Source organism: Solanum lycopersicum, chromosome 2 (genome assembly GCF_036512215.1).
Source record: "Solanum lycopersicum chromosome 2, SLM_r2.1".
Taxonomy (NCBI): domain Eukaryota; kingdom Viridiplantae; phylum Streptophyta; class Magnoliopsida; order Solanales; family Solanaceae; genus Solanum; species Solanum lycopersicum.
The window spans coordinates 69,557,910-69,576,941 of record NC_090801.1 but is presented as its reverse complement, the minus strand read 5'-3'; the positions used below and the strand labels follow the sequence as shown (position 1 = coordinate 69,576,941).

At 31.5% G+C, this 19,032-nt stretch overlaps 2 protein-coding genes across 6 annotated transcripts; both read left to right on the top strand.

The window, feature by feature from the left end:
• Positions 1 to 3: 3 nt before the first annotated feature.
• Positions 4 to 5,301, top strand: LOC101244632 (AP2-like ethylene-responsive transcription factor ANT). 5 transcript variants are annotated; one of them, XM_026029701.2, is made up of 9 exons: positions 4 to 2,142; positions 2,392 to 3,007; positions 3,102 to 3,184; positions 3,308 to 3,316; positions 3,405 to 3,493; positions 3,608 to 3,681; positions 3,779 to 3,829; positions 3,930 to 4,009; positions 4,542 to 5,301. In XM_026029701.2, exons 1-9 carry the CDS (start codon positions 1,932 to 1,934, stop codon positions 5,120 to 5,122), a joined length of 1,794 nt encoding a protein of 597 aa, XP_025885486.1. In that variant the 5' UTR covers positions 4 to 1,931; the 3' UTR covers positions 5,123 to 5,301. The 5 variants fall into 5 exon arrangements, with proteins under 5 accessions (XP_025885486.1, XP_010316037.1, XP_010316036.1 ...); XM_010317735.4 differs by having other exon boundaries at positions 2,344 to 3,007; XM_010317734.4 differs by having other exon boundaries at positions 4 to 2,244.
• Positions 5,302 to 11,607: 6,306 nt separating this feature from the next.
• Positions 11,608 to 14,171, top strand: LOC101244919 (receptor-like protein 44). Its single transcript, XM_004231901.5, has one exon. It carries the CDS (start codon positions 13,105 to 13,107, stop codon positions 13,906 to 13,908), a length of 804 nt encoding a protein of 267 aa, XP_004231949.1. The 5' UTR covers positions 11,608 to 13,104; the 3' UTR covers positions 13,909 to 14,171.
• The last annotated feature ends 4,861 nt before the right edge of the window (positions 14,172 to 19,032 follow it).

Below are 19,032 nucleotides of genomic sequence, written 5' to 3'. Positions count from 1 at the left end.
AATAGTTTTAAGAAGAAAAAATGGATACGTCCAAAATCTAGTTGTTTGTTTTGATTGGGGAATTGTCGTTGAAAATATTGATAGAAAATGTCTCTCAACTACAATAACCTAGTCATATGTTGAGCGTTTTAAAGTGACACCGAACTCGTACTATCATGTGTAATATCATTACAGCTACAAGTAGTATAACACACTGTTGTCTCAAATTTGCTGGGCACAAATGGTCTTAATAGTAATAAAGGATGGGGAACCCTTTATATACAGGTAAACCATATTATCCAAAAAAGGTTATTTTACAGGGCCTATTCAAAGAAGACAGATTCCACATTCCATTACCCATCTGTTTCAACAGCCAAATGGACTTGAAAATTAAAATGTAAGAAGGCAATATTTGTTGGGGTAGCAAAGAGGTACTTACTGTACCTTTTTTTTTTTTAACAAAAAATGAATAATTGTTAGGCCATGCACTTTAGACAAATTGTTATTGGCCCGTTGTGTATTTGGTGGAGTTACTCATCATTACTTCAATCAAAAAAGGGTTCCATTCTCTATCTTTACTTAGTGTATCGGCAAAATCATTCTCACTGGAAAATTTGTCTCCGTGGAATATTTCATGCAAAATTGCATGCAATATCTAGGAATAGTCAACCCAGTGCAAAATTTTTCACTTGATACATTCAGAAATTCACCTCTATACTACTGCACCCAGCATAAAAAATAAATGCTTAGGAAAAGTGATTTGACTGGTACATCACCTTATTTCTTTTGTTTTTCATTCATTGTCTGGTCATCACATTGGTATTGACTTAATTTTTCTTCACGCCATAAAGTTTTCCCTTGGGTAAAACAAATGGCGATTCTATATAAAGGACTTAACGTTAATTATGCCACAAAGAAACAAACTCATAGTCACAATTTGCAATGGACTAATGCCTGGTAGAATACTAAATTAATAAAAGTAGCAAAAGAAAAAATTTGCCCCTGCTATGTGCAGTTTTAATATGTGAACCCACCAAACTAATTGGAAAAAAAAAAACGAATAAAGTAGAGTAGTGTATATGCAGGCAGTTAAGTGACGAGATGAACAGTATGTGTTGAAAATCTAAAGCTTCGCTTCGGTGATGGCTGTAAAAGGCAATAGGCCACAGCTAATTGATTGTTATATCATGTCTTATTAATACCATCTTTGTAGTTTTATGGCTCCACTCTTTTTCCTCTGACACGTTTACTAAAATCACCATTAATGATTTCACTTGTTACTCATTTAATTGCAACAGATACAATACGGAGTTTGATTTTAATTTTGTTCAACACAATTAAACCAGTGAGGCTGGTGCGTACTTTAATTGCACAGTTTTATTTCATACAACGCCTGCTCTTCTTTTCTTTCTAATAAGTTTGCAGACACATTAATTTGTTGTTTCTTTCTCATAATACACCGCTAATCGAAGAGGTTCGATTCTAATCAACAGTAGAATTAGTAGTACATGTATAGAAAGCAAAAGGGAGAAAAGCAAAAGGATGCAGAGTGGAGCGTAAGAAAAAGCAAAAGAAGATACATGTCTTTCTCAAACACAGATCCCAATGGAATGCAGGAAGGATGCCCGGCATTTCTTGCTGGAGCTCATTCTTTTTGTTTACTAGTTTAAAGGGACTTGCTTTCATCTCTTCGCAAATCTTTTTAGTGGGATCTATATATATACTCTCACACACATATGTAGCCCAACTAGTGTTTAGTGAGTCCACAGCTAGAAAACAAAAATAGAAAATGAGTTTGAAAATGGTGCGGTGGGGAACAAAAGAAAGGCTGTGAGTATGATTAGGTTATTTGTCTCCCAATGATTGACTTGCTTTGCTCCAAGAAGAACTTGCTCTGAATCTCTTTTAAAGTGTCGGGATTTTGTTCTTTTTTCAATTTCATAGTAACAAAGATGAAGTCTTTGGGTAATGATGACAATAGCAGCAACAACAACAACAACAACTGGCTGGGTTTTTCACTTTCCCCTCACATAAACAGCTTAGAGGGTCCTCTTACTGATCACCATCACAGTACTCAACCTGGTTCATCAAGTGATGTTCAAAGTTCAGTCCCAATTAGATTCTCTCCAACTCATCTCAACTATCCAGCTATGTACTATGAAGGTGACAATGCAACCCTTTTCTCTTCTTTATCAGCTATGCCTCTCAAGTCTGATGGTTCATTATGCATTATGAAAGGTTTCAACAGGTCACAACAACCACAAGGTTTCTAACTCAAAACTTACCTTCTTTAAATGGGCTTCCTTTTTTCTTTTTTGAACTTTGAGATTCTTGCTTATTTATAGAAAAATCTTATTTTTGAAGGTATGATAAGTTCAACACCTAAACTGGAAGACTTCTTTGGTGATGCAGCAATGGGGTCTCATCACTATGAAGGTTGTAACAGAGGAGGTATGGCTCACAGTTTGCACAACATTTACTATAACCAACATCAAGATAATGAGACCAGCAATAGTCAAGATTTTTTGAACCATATTCAAGAAAACACTAGACATCAGCAGCAGCAACAGAACTACCCTGATTTCTCAGTATTTAGAGGACATGAAGTGTATCACTCAACAGAACAGGGGAAAACAGAGTGCAGCAATATTCAGGTTCCAACATTGACAGGTGATGAAATGTCTGGTATGAATAACTGGGTGTCAAGAAACTATCAAAATCAAACAGGACATGCATTGGAGCAGAATATGATAGGCTGCATGGCTGATAATGGTGCAGAATCTGGCTCTGTTGGTGCAATGACATATGGAGATTTTAAGTCCCTTAGCTTATCAATGAGCCCTGGCTCTCAATCAAGCTGCGTTACTGGAACACAAACACAACAAATCTCTCCAACTCTCACAGACTGTATTGCCATTGAAACAAAGAAAAGAGGGTCTGAAAAGGCAAATAATCAAAAGCAAATTGTTCATAGAAAGTCAATTGATACATTTGGACAAAGAACCTCACAGTACCGGGGCGTCACCAGGTAATTAATAACTCTTATTTTGAAGTACTCGTATCATCATATTTTATCTGATTACAGTACCAAATATACTGATTTTACATCTGAATTAATTTAGGCATAGATGGACTGGTAGATACGAAGCTCATCTATGGGACAACAGTTGTAAGAAAGAAGGACAGAGCAGGAAAGGAAGACAAGGTTCCTATCAAACATATTATATATATATATATATTTACATTTTTTTTTCTTTACTAATATAAAAATGCTTGTTGTTTCTACTTTTTCATGATTATTGTTGGGGATGCATGTCGGTTCTTTCAGTCTATCTAGGTAAATGTTGATTTATATTTCTCTTTGAAATGATTGAGCCATGAGTGTGTATATATCTTGTTATTAATCAAATGATCATATAATTTAGGTGGATATGACATGGAAGATAAAGCTGCAAGATCATATGATTTAGCAGCACTGAAGTACTGGGGACCCTCCACACACATTAATTTCCCAGTAAGTGATATTAGATTGCTCATAGTAAACACTCTCCACCACTAACCCTAACGACGGTTTTTTGTTTATGCTGTTATTTATTACTCTAATTTTCTTTTTAAATGTTGAATTCAGTTGGAAAATTATCAACAAGAGCTTGAAGAAATGAAGAATATGACAAGGCAAGAATATGTAGCTCACTTGAGAAGGTTAGGTCTTTATCTGCTAAAATGTATTGTCTTATAATCTACGATCTTTTTTCCGTACTTAATCAGTATTCATTTTCATTTGTCCAAAATTCTGCAGAAAGAGTAGTGGATTTTCAAGAGGAGCTTCGATGTATAGAGGAGTGACAAGGTTTGATACTCGCTACAATTTTAAGTCAGCAATTTTATTATGGAAAAAGTTATTTTGATACAAAAATTGAAAATTGTTCTTTTTCTCGTTTTGGCTTTAGCAGACACCATCAGCACGGAAGATGGCAAGCTCGTATAGGTCGAGTGGCCGGGAACAAAGACCTCTATTTGGGGACATTTAGTGAGTACATTTTACCATTACCATGCTCTTTGATACTACTTTTTCTAATTATTACAGATAACTGTTAATAAGGAGTGTTGTATATTATAAAGGCAATTTTATAGGTAGTAAATCTTTATCTGTTAGTAAAAATGCTGGAGTCTTAAAGTTGGTAGTAAGGCTGATCAAGAACCAATAAGAGTATGTAGAGAACTTTATGTCAGCAAGGCTGGATTTTACTCATAAGGCTGTCTTTCTTTTATGGGAATCTTTCACTTTTTACTGCCTAATCTAAGTCTAAATATGGTTCTCTCTCTTTTTGCTCTTTTCCCCTCATTGTTTTTGTTTTGTTATACACTTCTCTGAATGAAAACTGCTCCTGCATATACTTTGCCTGCCTTTTCAGCAATGCTTTCTCTGATTCAATCTCATTGGATCAATAATTTAACCTAACTTTTAACAACTATTATTTGTAGTTATCTTTTAGGTGTTGAAACAAGATCTGTTTATATTGTCAATGTATACAAGATAAACTCTTGGATCAATACTGCAGGCACCCAAGAAGAAGCTGCCGAGGCCTATGACATTGCTGCAATTAAATTTCGCGGTGTAAATGCTGTGACAAACTTTGATATATCAAGGTACGATGTGGAGCGTATTATGGCTAGTAACACCCTTCTTGCTGGGGACTTAGCTAGGAGAAAAAAAGAAACAGAAACAAGTAAAGAAATCTGTAATCAAAACCTTATTGCAAATGCTAGCCATCAGGGTGAAGTTAATATCCAAAATAAAGAGGAGAATGGAAATGCAGTAGAATGGACAATGTCACTTTATCAGTCTTCCTCTCCTGGAATGGACACAAACTCAATGAGCTCTACTATGCTACAAGGTCAGATGGATGAATCTGCGCGAATTAACACTCACTTATCAAATGATTCTTCACTAGTAACTAGCCTTGGCAGCTCGCGAGAAGTCAGCCCTGCCAAAAACAATGGCCACTTGATGCATAATTTCGCGATGCCTCAATCTGCACCAAAGCTAATCCCTAGTCCAGCAACTAATATCACCTCTTGGATCTCATCAGCTCAGTTAAGGCCTAACGTCCCTGTTTTTGCTGCATGGACAGATGCTTAATCATCCAAATTTCAGTATCTTTTTCTCTTCTTTTATTTGTTTTCTAAATGCAAGTTGATGATAGTTCCAAAAAGCACAATTTGCAAACTTTTATCTATGAATGGATGAATCAATGAGTTAAAATTGTACGATATGGTTGACTATTTAGAAAAATCCAATTTATAATTAGTGTTATTCTATTTGCGGACCTATATTAAGTACGAAAACAGCTCAATATGTTACCAATAATGCAAAGATGTGATTTTTAGCTTTAACTTTTAAGGCCTTGACCATAACAGGAATTAATGGTGTCTTTTCTCCTATGTATTTCCATTTTTTTTTCCTCTTAAAACATCATTACAAGATTTCTTTCTTTCATCAACTTTCTCTAAAGGTTATGAACGTGCCAGCCTATTTTTTCAAAAAAAGGAGCAAAATAGATTGCCAATTAAGATCTTTGCTGGCTTATTAATTGACTTTAGTTTCTAATTAATTTGCTGCATCTTCTTTCTCTAGTTCCTAATCTCATTCCATATTGCTAATAAATTTTTGGGGACCCCTTATTTTGTAAAGTAAAAATTCTCCCTCCAACTGAAATTAAAGAATTGAAAAAAATAAAATGAAGATAAGTATCATATTTCAAACTGAAAAAAAAAAGTCACACAAATTAAAACGTTTAATATTGCACGCCTTCTTCTGTTTATTTTTCAATCGTTTCATTTTAAAATTTAATCCGGTCATAGACCATGAATATGAAAACATAAAATGTTTTGCCCTTTTAATATCTTATTGAAATTGTTGTGGAAAAATTTAAGCTACTTGAGAGAGCAAATTTTTAATATGTATTAATTTATCTCTGTTAGTCAAACGAAAGAATAGGGTGCTGCTATATTATTTTGTATTCATCATTTCAATTTGCTTTTGTATTGTTTCTAATTGGACTAATTAAATATGCTGGTAAAGAGGAAATCAAAGTAGCTAAAAGTCTAAATTTACTCTTATCTAAATAAAGCATAACTAAAAAAAGTAAAGGATTTGGAATAAAACGTTCCGTCCATTTAGCAGTGGAATATTTCACTCGATGAAAAAGGGTTTTGGATACTAAAATAAGACATCACTTAACAGCTGGTACTAAAGAAAAAAGAAACTAGTAAAGGAAGAATTTTTTTTAAAGTCAAAGCGAAGATTTGATTGTCGAATAATTGAGACATTGAATTTGCATCCATATGCTAAAAAAATGACACAATTTTTCTAATATCATGCATTTGTAGATCCACCCGTACATGACCAGCTGATTAGCTTATGCACCAATTTTCTTTTTTCCCCATCATTTCTTTATCAAGGATGTGATGAACTCCTCATAAGTTATTAATTTGAGAATTTTGATTGTCATGGTAATAAGTGTACAGCAAGATGTAGGTGAAATAAACAGGGTGAGGGTAATCAATGTGTCTTTAATAATAGGGAAATTTTACCAACAACGTAGTCCTTTCATGGTACTGTAATATTAACCTCCCGTGTGCATTATTGAGAATCTTATTATGATGTCCTGTCGGCATGCATACACAACCCAAATATATATTATCATTTCATCCCGGCTTGGGGCTAAGAAAGTAATCATCATATTTTTAGTCTCATGTTGACCTTACAAACACTAGTGTTTCTTCATTAATTAGGCTCAATTATGTAAATGATACCATTTGAATAATCTTTTCAAAAGTTGAGTCAAACAGCTAGGGGCTCTCTGTTTACTTAAGCTACATCTAATATTCTAGATTTGTTATATAATTTTATTAAGGTCTAAATAATTTTACCATAGAGTTATTCTGTTTAATTGGTTAAAAGTCTCGAAAGTGTGAAGGGGCAAGCACAGATACATGAACATGCTATGCTCAAATGTCTTATGATCTAGCTAATACAGAATATGGTCACATCAAACCATAAGAACTTCAAAAATTTATAATTCATAGTGTGTGTGACCATTCTTTGCTGGACACGAAAATTGCATGCGCTCAACATGGATAACGGCCCAATATAATGGGCCCAAGTTCTGTTAAGCCTGTAAACATTTGATGTGCTAACTGTTGGTCGATTTCCTCCTACTCTAAGACTTGAAACGCATCAAAATCAATTTCTAGCTAAGTTTTACATTCGTTTTGATAATCAAGGTGTAAGTGCACGAAATTGCTGATTTTAGAACCCCATTGGAGTTTAGTCACTTCAAAGTTAACCTTCTCTAACCCAAAATCGAAAAACTGCTACCAAAAGCATCTTTTGTAGCTACACAAAATGATATTGAGCCATATTTCTTAAGTCAAAATAAAACAAGGAATTATTCTTATTCAGTACTACTGTGACTTGAAGTAACGAAATGTATAGTTTAGATTAATCAAGTCATTATTAAAAGACCATTTCATAGCCTCACGATGTTTCATTAGTTAAGAGGTAAACAATTTAAATAGAAATGTAGGAAAAGAAAAATAAATCTATTACTAGCATTGGTCACAACTGTTGCCAGCAATAGAATTAGTCCCACAAGCTTATTGGCCAACTCACTAAATCTTGAATATCAGAAAAACAAATCAATAAATGGCAAACGATTGGAGGTACTTAAAGAAAGGTGGAGACTCATATATAATAAGTAGCACAAGAAGTCATTATTATTGATACGTTTTCTCCTATCTTTTTCAGGTCAGCCTAATAATAGAAAAGAAAAGAAAAAAAGTTGTTACGTGTGCTTCCCCAGAGTTGGTAAATCACCATCAGGACCAAATTCTGGATAAAAAGTTTTGTCGACCATAATATCTAAACAGACAACAATCTCTCCACATCAATGATCTATGAGGTTGCCGCATGTTTGAACTTTGTCATACCAAGTATCTCTAGAAGATTTTGACACAATTGTCTTCTTCCCTAACCTGATTGGAACATTAGTTACAAGAGTGCTAAATAGCACCCACCACAAATACAAATTTAATTAACATAAATAAGAATATGAAGACAGACAAGAGGGTTGCTCAGATAGTAAACACTCTTAGTGGCATAGTCATTGTCATCTCAGATTCGTTGGATATATATGTATATGTTAAATTCTATATTTAAAGTTGGACACCCTTAACAAAATATATGTCTTTGCCGCAGTGGCAATGAGTGTCATTAAAATGAAGGAGTTCCAAGTTTGAACCTCAAATAATACAATATTTTTTAATTTTATTTTGATAATTACACACGTTTAACCTTGGACACCCTTAGTAAATATTTTGGCTCTGCCACCAAACGCTCTACTTCTCTGACCTTAAATTTGCAGATTTTAGTCACCAAGAGAGCGGAGAAGATAGGAGCAAGGATGAAAAAAAAAAAGAAAGACGAATTTTGAAGTTGAGAATTTTTTTTTTTTAGCATTGTGAAGTGTAATAACAAGTTCAATTAATTACAATAGGTGATCAAACAAGGACACCTTTTCTAATAATTCCCATATATCACTTCAAAAGAAAAAGAGAATAAGAAACATAGTGATGACCAATAATGTAAGGCACTTAAAATAAGTGGAGATCCACCATTTCCAATTATTTGTCCATGGTACGATACAAGTGGAAAATATACATGGATAGATTGAATAGTACTACTTATTACACCCATGAGATAGATCCACCATGAATGTCGTTATCAATGGTGCTCCATATATATGCGCCCTGTTACTTGGTACGTACGACATTGAATGAACTTGTTTACCAGCTGACCAATTTTACCGAGAGCACATGTATGTACCCAACTTTGCTATATGTTAAGTTGCCTTCACCTTTGTACTCTTCTTCACACGCATCCTCAATCACTTGATCAACTGGATCTTTAAAATATTTCAAGTACGATCCATCCTTTTTATATCAACATCATATAGAACAAACAATATAACAGAATCTGAAAATCGATTCCAAAGAAAACTTTGTTGTTATAGAAAAATTTAATTTTCATACTAATCTCATTGACTCTAAATCCTCAATTTGCCAGGGATGAAATTAAAATGGGCTAATACGTGGTGTCAATTAATTCAATAGATTTTATTAGCGATGTTCCTATTTCAACAGACAAAGTAATATTCAATCTCTCTCACACATGCATGCAGAAAAAATGACATTGTCTAGCATATTCCAAGAAAACTTGGTAAGGTGGTAGCAATTGAAGTGACAAAGGGAGAATGAAGATGTTACTGACCAAGGAAATGGATATTTGTTGTCTGAGGGACCAGGTGCCTGGAGGGTACTACTACTGCACTTTGTTCATTTATTGGTGACTCCACATGACAATAAAAGCAAGGGCCTAACAAATACCAAGAAGCCATATATAGGCCCACATTTTACTCCCACAAAAATATTCCATGGGCCTCTTTACTAACTATGAATTTAAAATTTGAAGTTTATGTATCATAAATTTTAATTTATGTATTGACTCAAATTATTGGATTGGATTGTGTCAAATGCACACCATAATCGGTATGTCTGCCCTTGTTTCTAGGGCAGTTAAGAGTGTTTTGGTTACATATCCGATCAAATCCTATACGAATAATAAATGTATTTATGAAAACTACCAAAAGTAAATTCTGAATTTATAATTTTGAAAGTGCAATGCATTCAGTACTATTAATAAGGTTAAGTTTGAGTCCGGGATCTGCCATTATAAGGTAGCTTATATATTTGATAAGCGAAAAATCAAAAACAAAAATATAAATACAGCTAAGGGAAAGGGACTTGTGTGTTACGCAATTTCATATAATTTGATAGTGAAATTTTGAGAAAACGATAATATCTGATTTAATCCTCTTCCATGAATGGTAGGTACCTAAACTTTTTCAGTCTGGCCTAGTTGACCCATGAATATTGATCCATCATTTTTCAAGTTTCGACCCACACCCAACAGTGTGTTTCCTTGTAGAAAGCTAATGCTCAATTCTTGTAACATCACATAACATATAATTTTGACTTTTACTTCACTTTTTTTTTTGTTTCGTTTTACTTTTCTATTTATATATTTCTTGTGATTTTTAGGTTGTATTTATTATTTATACAAAGGAAAGCAAATTTGCCTCTAGCTCAAACCATTTACAATGTCTAGTGCCTAGTGATTATAAAATGACAGAACAATATTTGATGTAACTTTTCCTTAAGGACTGGTAATTTAGTTAGATGGTATGGGCTGATTAGGAAAGTTCATTGAGATGGGCTTACTGGATTGGGCTTTGTTGGATTGAATGTCTCAATATTTCATCTTAATTCCCCCCCCAAAAAAAAAAGGCATTTAGTTTTATAGTAAAACTTGGGACAGATAATTCCGAGTTGACAACTGTAGGAAACACAATTAACTTATAGAAATGAAACTCCAATAAACCAATGAAGAATTAAACATGAGATTCCGGGGGAATAAAATTTTATACCATCTTAGGAGAATGAGTACTAATCCTAATAGGACTAGGATTAGTATCGTAAATACTAATATTATTTAATACTATTTATTTAATACTATCTGTTATTATTCCCTCAAGCTGAGCGGAAGCTTGGAACTGAGGTAATCGTGCTGTCGGCTCGGGAGAGGCTCGGTGAAAATATCAGCCGATTGTTCTTCAGTGAGTACATACTGCACAGTCATGGTGCCGGCATAAACTTCATCGCGAACAAAGAGAGAAAAACAAAGAGAGAGAAAAAAACTAGAGAAAAGAAGATCTAGGTTTTATGGCTCTTGATACCATGAAGGAATATTGATTGTATTGAAGTGTTAACCTAATAAGGGAATACGAGAGATATATATAGGAGATATAGGAAGGAGTACTAATCCTAGAATACGAGAGATATATATAGGAGATATAGGAAGGAATACTAATCCTAATAGGACTAGAATTAAGGAGTACTAATCCTAATAGGACTGGGAGGATTAAGGAGTATTAATCCCAATAGGATTAGGATTAGTACACTAGTAAATAATTATTTGGGAGAGTTACACTAGTAAATAATTTGGATTAGTTTAAGGTTAGCCACATTCCACTGAGGCATGAAGGAACAATGTTTTTTTTTGCTTGATTCATTATTTTTCTTTTCTTATTGACCATTCTAATTAATTATTACTGTTATTTAACTATAGTCACATGCAATACATGTGAGCGCTACTTAGACAATGGTTGAGCATTTAAGCAACTAGTAGGGTATTAGGTACACCAATTAATTTAATATCTACTAAATATATTTTTCAAAAGAACTAAGAAATTGGAAAAAGAGACTCTTCAAAAGAAAAATGTATTATTAATTTAAGAATGTATACACAAGAAATGTAATAAAGCATTGGTGTGAGATAATTCAGTTATAACTCCCCTCTTTCTGTTTTTGGGCACCATTTTCTTCTGGAAAAAATTTATTCAGTAGTATCTAAATTAAGCAAAAAAAAAAATACCTTTTTTCTTATAAGGCATATCATTTAATTATGTTTAATGGATACATAAAATTTTATATGCTTCCCCTTCTTTTTTCTTTCTTTTTTTGTATGGTTTTTTCTTTAGATCTGCAAAGTACTTATTTAATCATGTGAATTATAATCATGAGTCTTAATTGAGTACTAGGTTATTTACTTATTTATTTGTATGACTTCTTCTTTAGATTTACAAGAATCACTATCACACATTCAAAGAATGAAAATTATGTTTGATGAGTCAATGAATTCAAGTGTGAGTTTTATTTTTTATGCATCACAGATTTGCTCAAATTGATGAATTCTTTTACAAATTGAATCAGATTTATCATAAAATTGTGATGAATTAGTCCGTCACAAATATTACATCACATCTGTGTTTTTCTTATAGTGGACAGGATATGACTTGAGGTATAATTTTATATTTTTCAAAAGAAATTGTTCATGAAACATGTACATTGACAAGATAAATTTATGTTATTTAATTGTTAACAAATTTTGCCTCGATCTATCTCGTTCAATTATTTACAGCTCCAACCTTATTGGCATACTTGTTTGTTTAATTTTTCTCATATGAATTAAAAGCATTCAACCAAAATAATGTACCCCCATATTGGTATACGATCGCTTGCGTCCATTTAGGATCTCTTGGCTGAAGAATTTAGGGTAAATTTAACTAAATGCTACGGCACTCCCATCTTTTTTCCTTGTCTTCCCTATGAGCGACAACATTAATTTTACTTGAAAGCTCGCAATTACTTTGTGCTTATAGTGAAATATTGTGAGTTTTGAAAGATAATAATAATTACATGAAAGAACAAGAAAAGGGCGCGAAGATCTTTTAAAATTGAATAAAAGTTAAATGCGAAAAAAAAAGGGGTTATGTAGCATCAAGTGTTCAGAGGACAAAAACTGGAATAGTCGTTTTCATAGGCGTTCAAGTGTGCTCCACAATACAAAAAATGAATAACTCAATGCGCACTCTCTCTCGTGCCTCTATTTTCCCCTTCTCCTTTCACTTTCACCTAACACTCTTCCAATTCTTTAATTTTTCTTTGGTGATTTGCCATTGTAGAATGAGTGCTCTGCTGCCTGGCCCCAAAATCACATCTCTTTCTCTCACTTATTTGGTCTCAAACCATTACATAAAGTATGACTTAAATAAATGAATGAAATAAACTCATTCTCAGCAGCACACCAACACGACACTTTTTAGTTTTTATTAATTCTCTACTCCCTCCCCTTTTTTCTGTTACTATAAATTAAATGGTACAGTCATAGAATGGAATAACAGAAATCCCTCTTATTTTTATTTTTTTTGGGTTGTTTCTTCTCCCCAACAAAGTTTTATTAAACAAAAAAAAAGAAAAAAAAAAAAGAGAGAACACAAGCCTCTTTTTTTTTGGCCCTTTATTTCTCTTACTGCGGCTCTGCCTCTGCCGCTGCTAACGTTGTTTGCTGACAAATTTCAGAAGAAGAGTAAAAAGAGAGAGCCACCACCTCCTACAATATTCTTGATTTTTCTCTCTCGTTTCTCATTTCACTTTAGCTAAATGGGTATTTGGAGCAACCTAGTTGTGCTCCTCGTTATTTTCCCTTTTTGTACATCAGATCCAAACGATGAGATGTGCTTGACTCATCTCAGTCAATCTTTACAAGACCCTCTGAAGAATCTTCAAAACTGGACTAAATCCTCTTTCGCTAAACCTTGTGATGGGTTCACTTCATATCTACAAGGGGCAACTTGTAACAATGGCCGAATCTACAAATTATCCCTTTCCAATCTCTCGCTTAAAGGTACCATTTCTCCTTATCTCTCTAATTGCACCAATCTACAAGCTCTGGACCTCTCCTCCAACGCAATATCCGGCCCAATACCTCTAGAACTCCAATTCCTAGTCAATCTGGCTGTTCTCAACCTCTCAGCTAATCAACTTTCAGGCCCAATTCCTGAACAGCTCGCCATTTGCGCTTACCTCAACGTCATCGATCTTCATGATAATCAGCTTAATGGGCTCATCCCCCAGCAACTAGGCCTCCTTGTACGGCTATCAGTTTTCGACGTATCCAACAATAGATTATCGGGTCCGATACCAGCGTCACTGGGTAACCGGAGCGGAAACTTGCCCCGATTCAATGCCAGTTCGTTTGATGGGAATAAGGATCTTTACGGGTACCCATTGCCACCCAAAAAGAGTAATGGGCTATCAGTTTTGGCAATTGTAGGGATCGGACTAGGAAGTGGATTCTTGAGTTTGGTGCTAAGTTTTACTGCTGTTTGCATATGGTTGAGAGTTACTGAGCAAAAATTGGATGCTGAAGAAGGAAAAATCAGTCATCTTATGCCTGATTATTGAAGAAACACAAAATCATACTTTTCAGATTACAGGTATCTTAAATTCTTTATGAGGCTGCTCTGTTTTGCCCCTTTTCTTTTTAATTTGGGTTTAAATTCTATTGAGGAATTAAATTCACCCATTTCCTAGTTTTTGGCTTTTTATTTTTTAGATCATTATTTTCATTTTGTTTAGCTTCGTTTTCTAACATTTGACCCCAATATGTAAAGACTTGAAGAAAATTTGGAATTGAGTTTGTAGTACATAATTACTTTTAGCATTAATCTGTATTCTAATTTGATGCCTGGGCAGTGGGTTGGCTTGTGTCCACTCCAGGTTGTACAAATTATACGTGGAGATCGTACTTATCCTAATATTAAAAAAATAAGGCAAATCGTGCGTATATTTTAGTAGCAAATCATAGAAAAATGTACAGCTCTATTCCAACACCACGACTTGTTGTTTGTAGTTTAGTTTTTTGTTTTTGGAACAATCACAGAAGCACCCAAGATGGTTTTGATACCCAACACAACCATTTGATGACTAAGACGCCATGGGTTTTACTTTTCAATTTTAGTATTTGTTGTCTTATGCATCCGATTGATGATCCGTTTTGATCGTAAATTCAGAAATTTCATTAAAATGAGATTGAATAGTTAACATATGTATACGCTACAATTCGGCAAAAGGATATTTAATAAAAATTAACTATAATTCAAATGTTAGGTTGTTGCCAACATTTAAGTAAAAATATATTTGTGGCGCCTTGTTTGGTACAATCACGTTTGTTTACGCGTTGTTATAATGAGGGAGTACTGTGTCTACAAATTTTGCTCAACAAATAGCCAGCAAAATCCGGAATATGTATTCTACCAACAATGTTTGTTTGGATTCTATAATAAATAAATACTCCTTCTATTTCTTTTTACTTGTTTTATTTTAATTTTTTAAGTGTCCCATTTACTTGTTATTTTTTTACAAATAACCTATTTACTTCTAATTTTTGATAAATAGAAAAACAATATTTTTTATTTATTATATTCTCAATTTTTTTGAAAAGTTAGAGATAAAATAAAAAATCTACTATGTCTAATTATTATTTTCTTAATATATGTGTCAAGTGCAAAATGACTAAGTAAATAGAGATACGAAATATACACTTTTTGTGGCGTTTAATTTGTAAAAAAGAAGATCTGATTTGAATAGAAACTTTATGGATCTTCCTTCTTTTTTTTACTCGTTATTGCCCCTGATTTTAGGTTTCTGCTTAAAACAGGTGCTTAATTTCTACTCCATCCGATTGCTTTTGCCTAATTCTGAATGGACTTTGCACTCTTTGAGAAATAATACCTGAAGTAAATATTTTGTGGGAAAATAGTATGAAAAAATAAATTATTAATTTAAAATAAATATTAAAATTATAGTTTTATTTAAAATTACTTATATTTTATTATCATATTCATATTTATTGGTTTATAGGTTTGATGGGCTTAAAGAAATAATTTGAAATGAGTAGTAAAATTTAAGCATAAAATATTTTTCTCTTGATGTGCAAATGGACAAATAAAAATCAATTTCCACACAATTTGTAAAATATGAAATGGTAAGATTACCCTTTTTATTTTGGTAGTCACTCGGTCTACTTCCTCTGTTCCTATGTCTTTTTTATAACTTCATTGAAATATCTTTAATTTTTTCAAAAAATAAAAAATTTGAAACCGTGTATAAAATTTTTTCCGTTATTTCTTACTTTGAATATCCAATACGAGAGTAGTGCTAAAAGTAAGAAAAAGACTTACGCCCGGTCACTAATATTTATACCAAGTTAATTTACTTAAGAAATATGTTGTGTTTAAATATTTATATTAATTAAACTATATTATTTCATTTGATATTAATATTAATATTAAGATATACGTTATGCGTTTTCAATTCCTTTCTAACAACAGTAAAACACTTCCTCAGAAACGCAGTTTTAAGTATCAAGGATTCAAACGTTGGCATTGTTTAGTGGATATGAAATTTGTCTCGAAACACAATAAGTTGCCAATTTCTATCTTTTTCGAATGAGCATAATTAATGTTCAAATTTCAGCTATTTGTGGTATAATTGACTGTAGTGGATTAAAGTGGTTGGCATCATTATTTACTTTGATTTAGCCTGTCTGTCAGCGAAATGATTTTGCTTCTTCTTCTTCTTTTCTTGATGATTTTAAATATTTTTTCTACTTAAAAATCTTATAATACCTGTAGCAAAATAGTGGCTATGACAAAAAGTTCAATTAAGATGTTTTATAAAGATAATTTTATATCAAAAGAGATATTTATATATAGAAAATTAATTTTGTTCTATTAATATAGTATAATTTGTACGTATCTCTATTTCTACAGCGTGACTAAAAGTCTTTTTCAAAACGCATGATGGATGCGGCTTACTATTGCTGATTTGATCCCACTTCTGTAACTAGCTAGACTGGAGAAGAATTAATTTTATTAAAAAGCTAAAAGCATACTCTCGTTCTAAGTTTTTTCAATCATTGACCACCACATTTTGAAATGTTTTAAATATAGAGATTCTTGTAATTTCTATATGTAATAGTACTATATCCATCCATTATGAATGGACATTTTTTTGTTAAACTTCCCAAACATTTGATATATACAATTTTATTGAAGTGTTTCAATTTTAAATTTGTATGTAAAACTTTGTATCAGAATAATGTTTTAATCAACAACAATAACAACCCCAGGTGATTTTGGCATAAAAATGATTGATATATACAAAAGTATTATGATGAAAATATTGTATAATAGAGTAAAATGTAGACAATAAAAATTGTAAGAAAAATTTAAGTAAGAATAATTACATCTATAATGCAATTGAATAATAACGTTTTAACACACTAAAACTATCTTTCTTTTTTTTTTTTTTTTGAGTTTCAATGCCTAGGGAGTGTGAATTTATATGTAATGCAAATTTGAAGTTAATAATGTAATGGTGTTAGTAAAAGGGGAATGAATGATGTGCCTTTTGGTGGAATAAAAAGATTGGATGGGCCCCAGAAGACAAATATTCAACTTCCCCACCGAAAGTAACATCAGATTAATAACAAGAGAGTAAAAAAGAAGTAGGATGGACATGCGTCATAATATTAGTGGGTCCTGCCCTTTCCTAGGACCCACATTAATTTTATCCCAAATATAATTTTGTTAAATCACAATTAATATTATAATTTTGAAAAATTATATCTTCACAACTCAATTTATTTTTATTGTGTTATTTGGCGTTTTGAATATTCAAACTTATAATATAATTATTTAAATATTTTTTTAAAAATGAATTGAAATATTTAAACCACAAATATATATATATATATATATATGTGTGTGTGTGTGTGTTATACCTCTATTAAATAAATTAGTGAATAACATGACAAATTAAATCAATCTTTAATCTTTATAAATTGAAATAATTTAATGATTTGATCATATGTTAATTTTCCACTATATCATGTTCAGATTTTTAAGTCAGCTTCATCTTCACTTGTGACATAACTTAAACAACTTTTTTTTATAACAATTTGATTTACAAATACTAAATTTTAACATAATATTTTCTCTATCAAAATTAACTTTGCGATCTTTTAAAATGATTTTGCCAATCTATATATAAATATAAATGAGGATCATAGAGGAGGTGATGTGGCACCTCTCTATGACCTCCATTCATTTTTTCTTATTTTTCTTTTTTTACTTGATATTTTTTCTTTATTTTTTTAATTATTTTTTTTAATAAATTTATACCTCTTTAATTATATAAATTCTATTCTTAAATTAGTATTAATAATATTCATAACGCTCAAACCTTTCATATTCATAACCTCTTAAATCTTTCATATTCATAACTTCTAATTATTTAATGTGAAAGGTTACATTAACACTATAAAATTACACTAAAATTATGTGTTATTTGTAGTCATCTTTGGGTAGAGAATTAGTGGAAGGAATGTTACAATATTTGTATGCTTTGAGGTGCATTGTTTTTTTAAATATTATTTCATATATTACTTTTAATTAGCAAGTAAGGCTAATATGTCATCATATTTTTATTTCTTCTAGATAAATTATTTTGTTTTGTTATCTATGAGATTTATTTTATGACTAATAATATATTTGTTATTATTTTTCTTGACTCTTGTATATAGGATGAAATGATAACATCAAGCAATGAAGATTAATGGATTTTGAGTTATATATATTGATTATTTGTCCAAAATGATTATGTAGCAGAATTTATGATTAAATGTAATTTTTTCTTATCCTTTATGAGATGTAAATATTTTAATTTGTTAACTTTGAGATTCATTTTAGGACTAATAATTTATTTGTTATTATTTTTTTGACTCTTATATATAGGATGAAATGAAAACATTAAGAGATGGAGATTAATGGATTTTGAGCTATATAGTGATTATTCTTTATTTTTTAGGTCCTTAAGAAGTAATGTTTCTATTATATTATTTCTTTTTGAATTATTTATGTTTTGTCAAAAATGATTATATGTGTTTAAAAGTAATTTTCTCCTTATTCTTTATCTTTTTTTTTAATTTTGATAGATAATTTTTTAACTTATTTAATCAGATTTGCCGATTATAGAAGATATATCTATAATGAAAATAGTTAGACATTCTTGCATAATTTGAGTTCACAAGGAAAAATAATTTGATATGTCTAATATAATTACAACTCTTTCTTTGTTGAATCATATATTAATATTATTTGTTTATGTTCATGAAGATAGAAATCTGAGTTTTTTTTAAAAAAACATCTAATTTATTCTCCTTAGACCTCTATATGATTTATAGATAATTTAACTATATATAATGATAACACTTTTCAAAATAATTATTTGTTTAGGTAAATTCATCTCTCACTTTTTTTATTGATGATATTAGTTTATTGTGTTTGTGACTTATAATATTTTAAAACATAGAAGTAGAAATCGATATGCTACTTTAAAAAAATATGTGAACATATACTTTCATAATCCGGTGAAACAATTTTTATTAACAAAAATGACAAATCATAAAAATGTAAAGTTAATTTATTATTTTTAAAATACACATGGTTTTATCAAAAATAAATT

What these genes read in the sequence shown, in the direction of transcription:
- LOC101244632 (XM_010317733.4), top strand. Translation starts at nt 1,932, where the DNA reads ATGAAGTCTTTGGGTAATGATGACAATAGCAGCAACAACAACAACAAC. An exon ending in CAGGTCACAACAACCACAAG is followed by an intron (nt 2,245 to 2,343) that starts GTTTCTAACTCA and finishes TTATTTTTGAAG; the next exon opens with GTATGATAAGTTCAACACCT. An exon ending in CCTCTATTTGGGGACATTTA is followed by an intron (nt 4,010 to 4,541) that starts GTGAGTACATTT and finishes TCAATACTGCAG; the next exon opens with GCACCCAAGAAGAAGCTGCC.
- LOC101244919 (XM_004231901.5), top strand. Translation starts at nt 13,105, where the DNA reads ATGGGTATTTGGAGCAACCTAGTTGTGCTCCTCGTTATTTTCCCTTTT.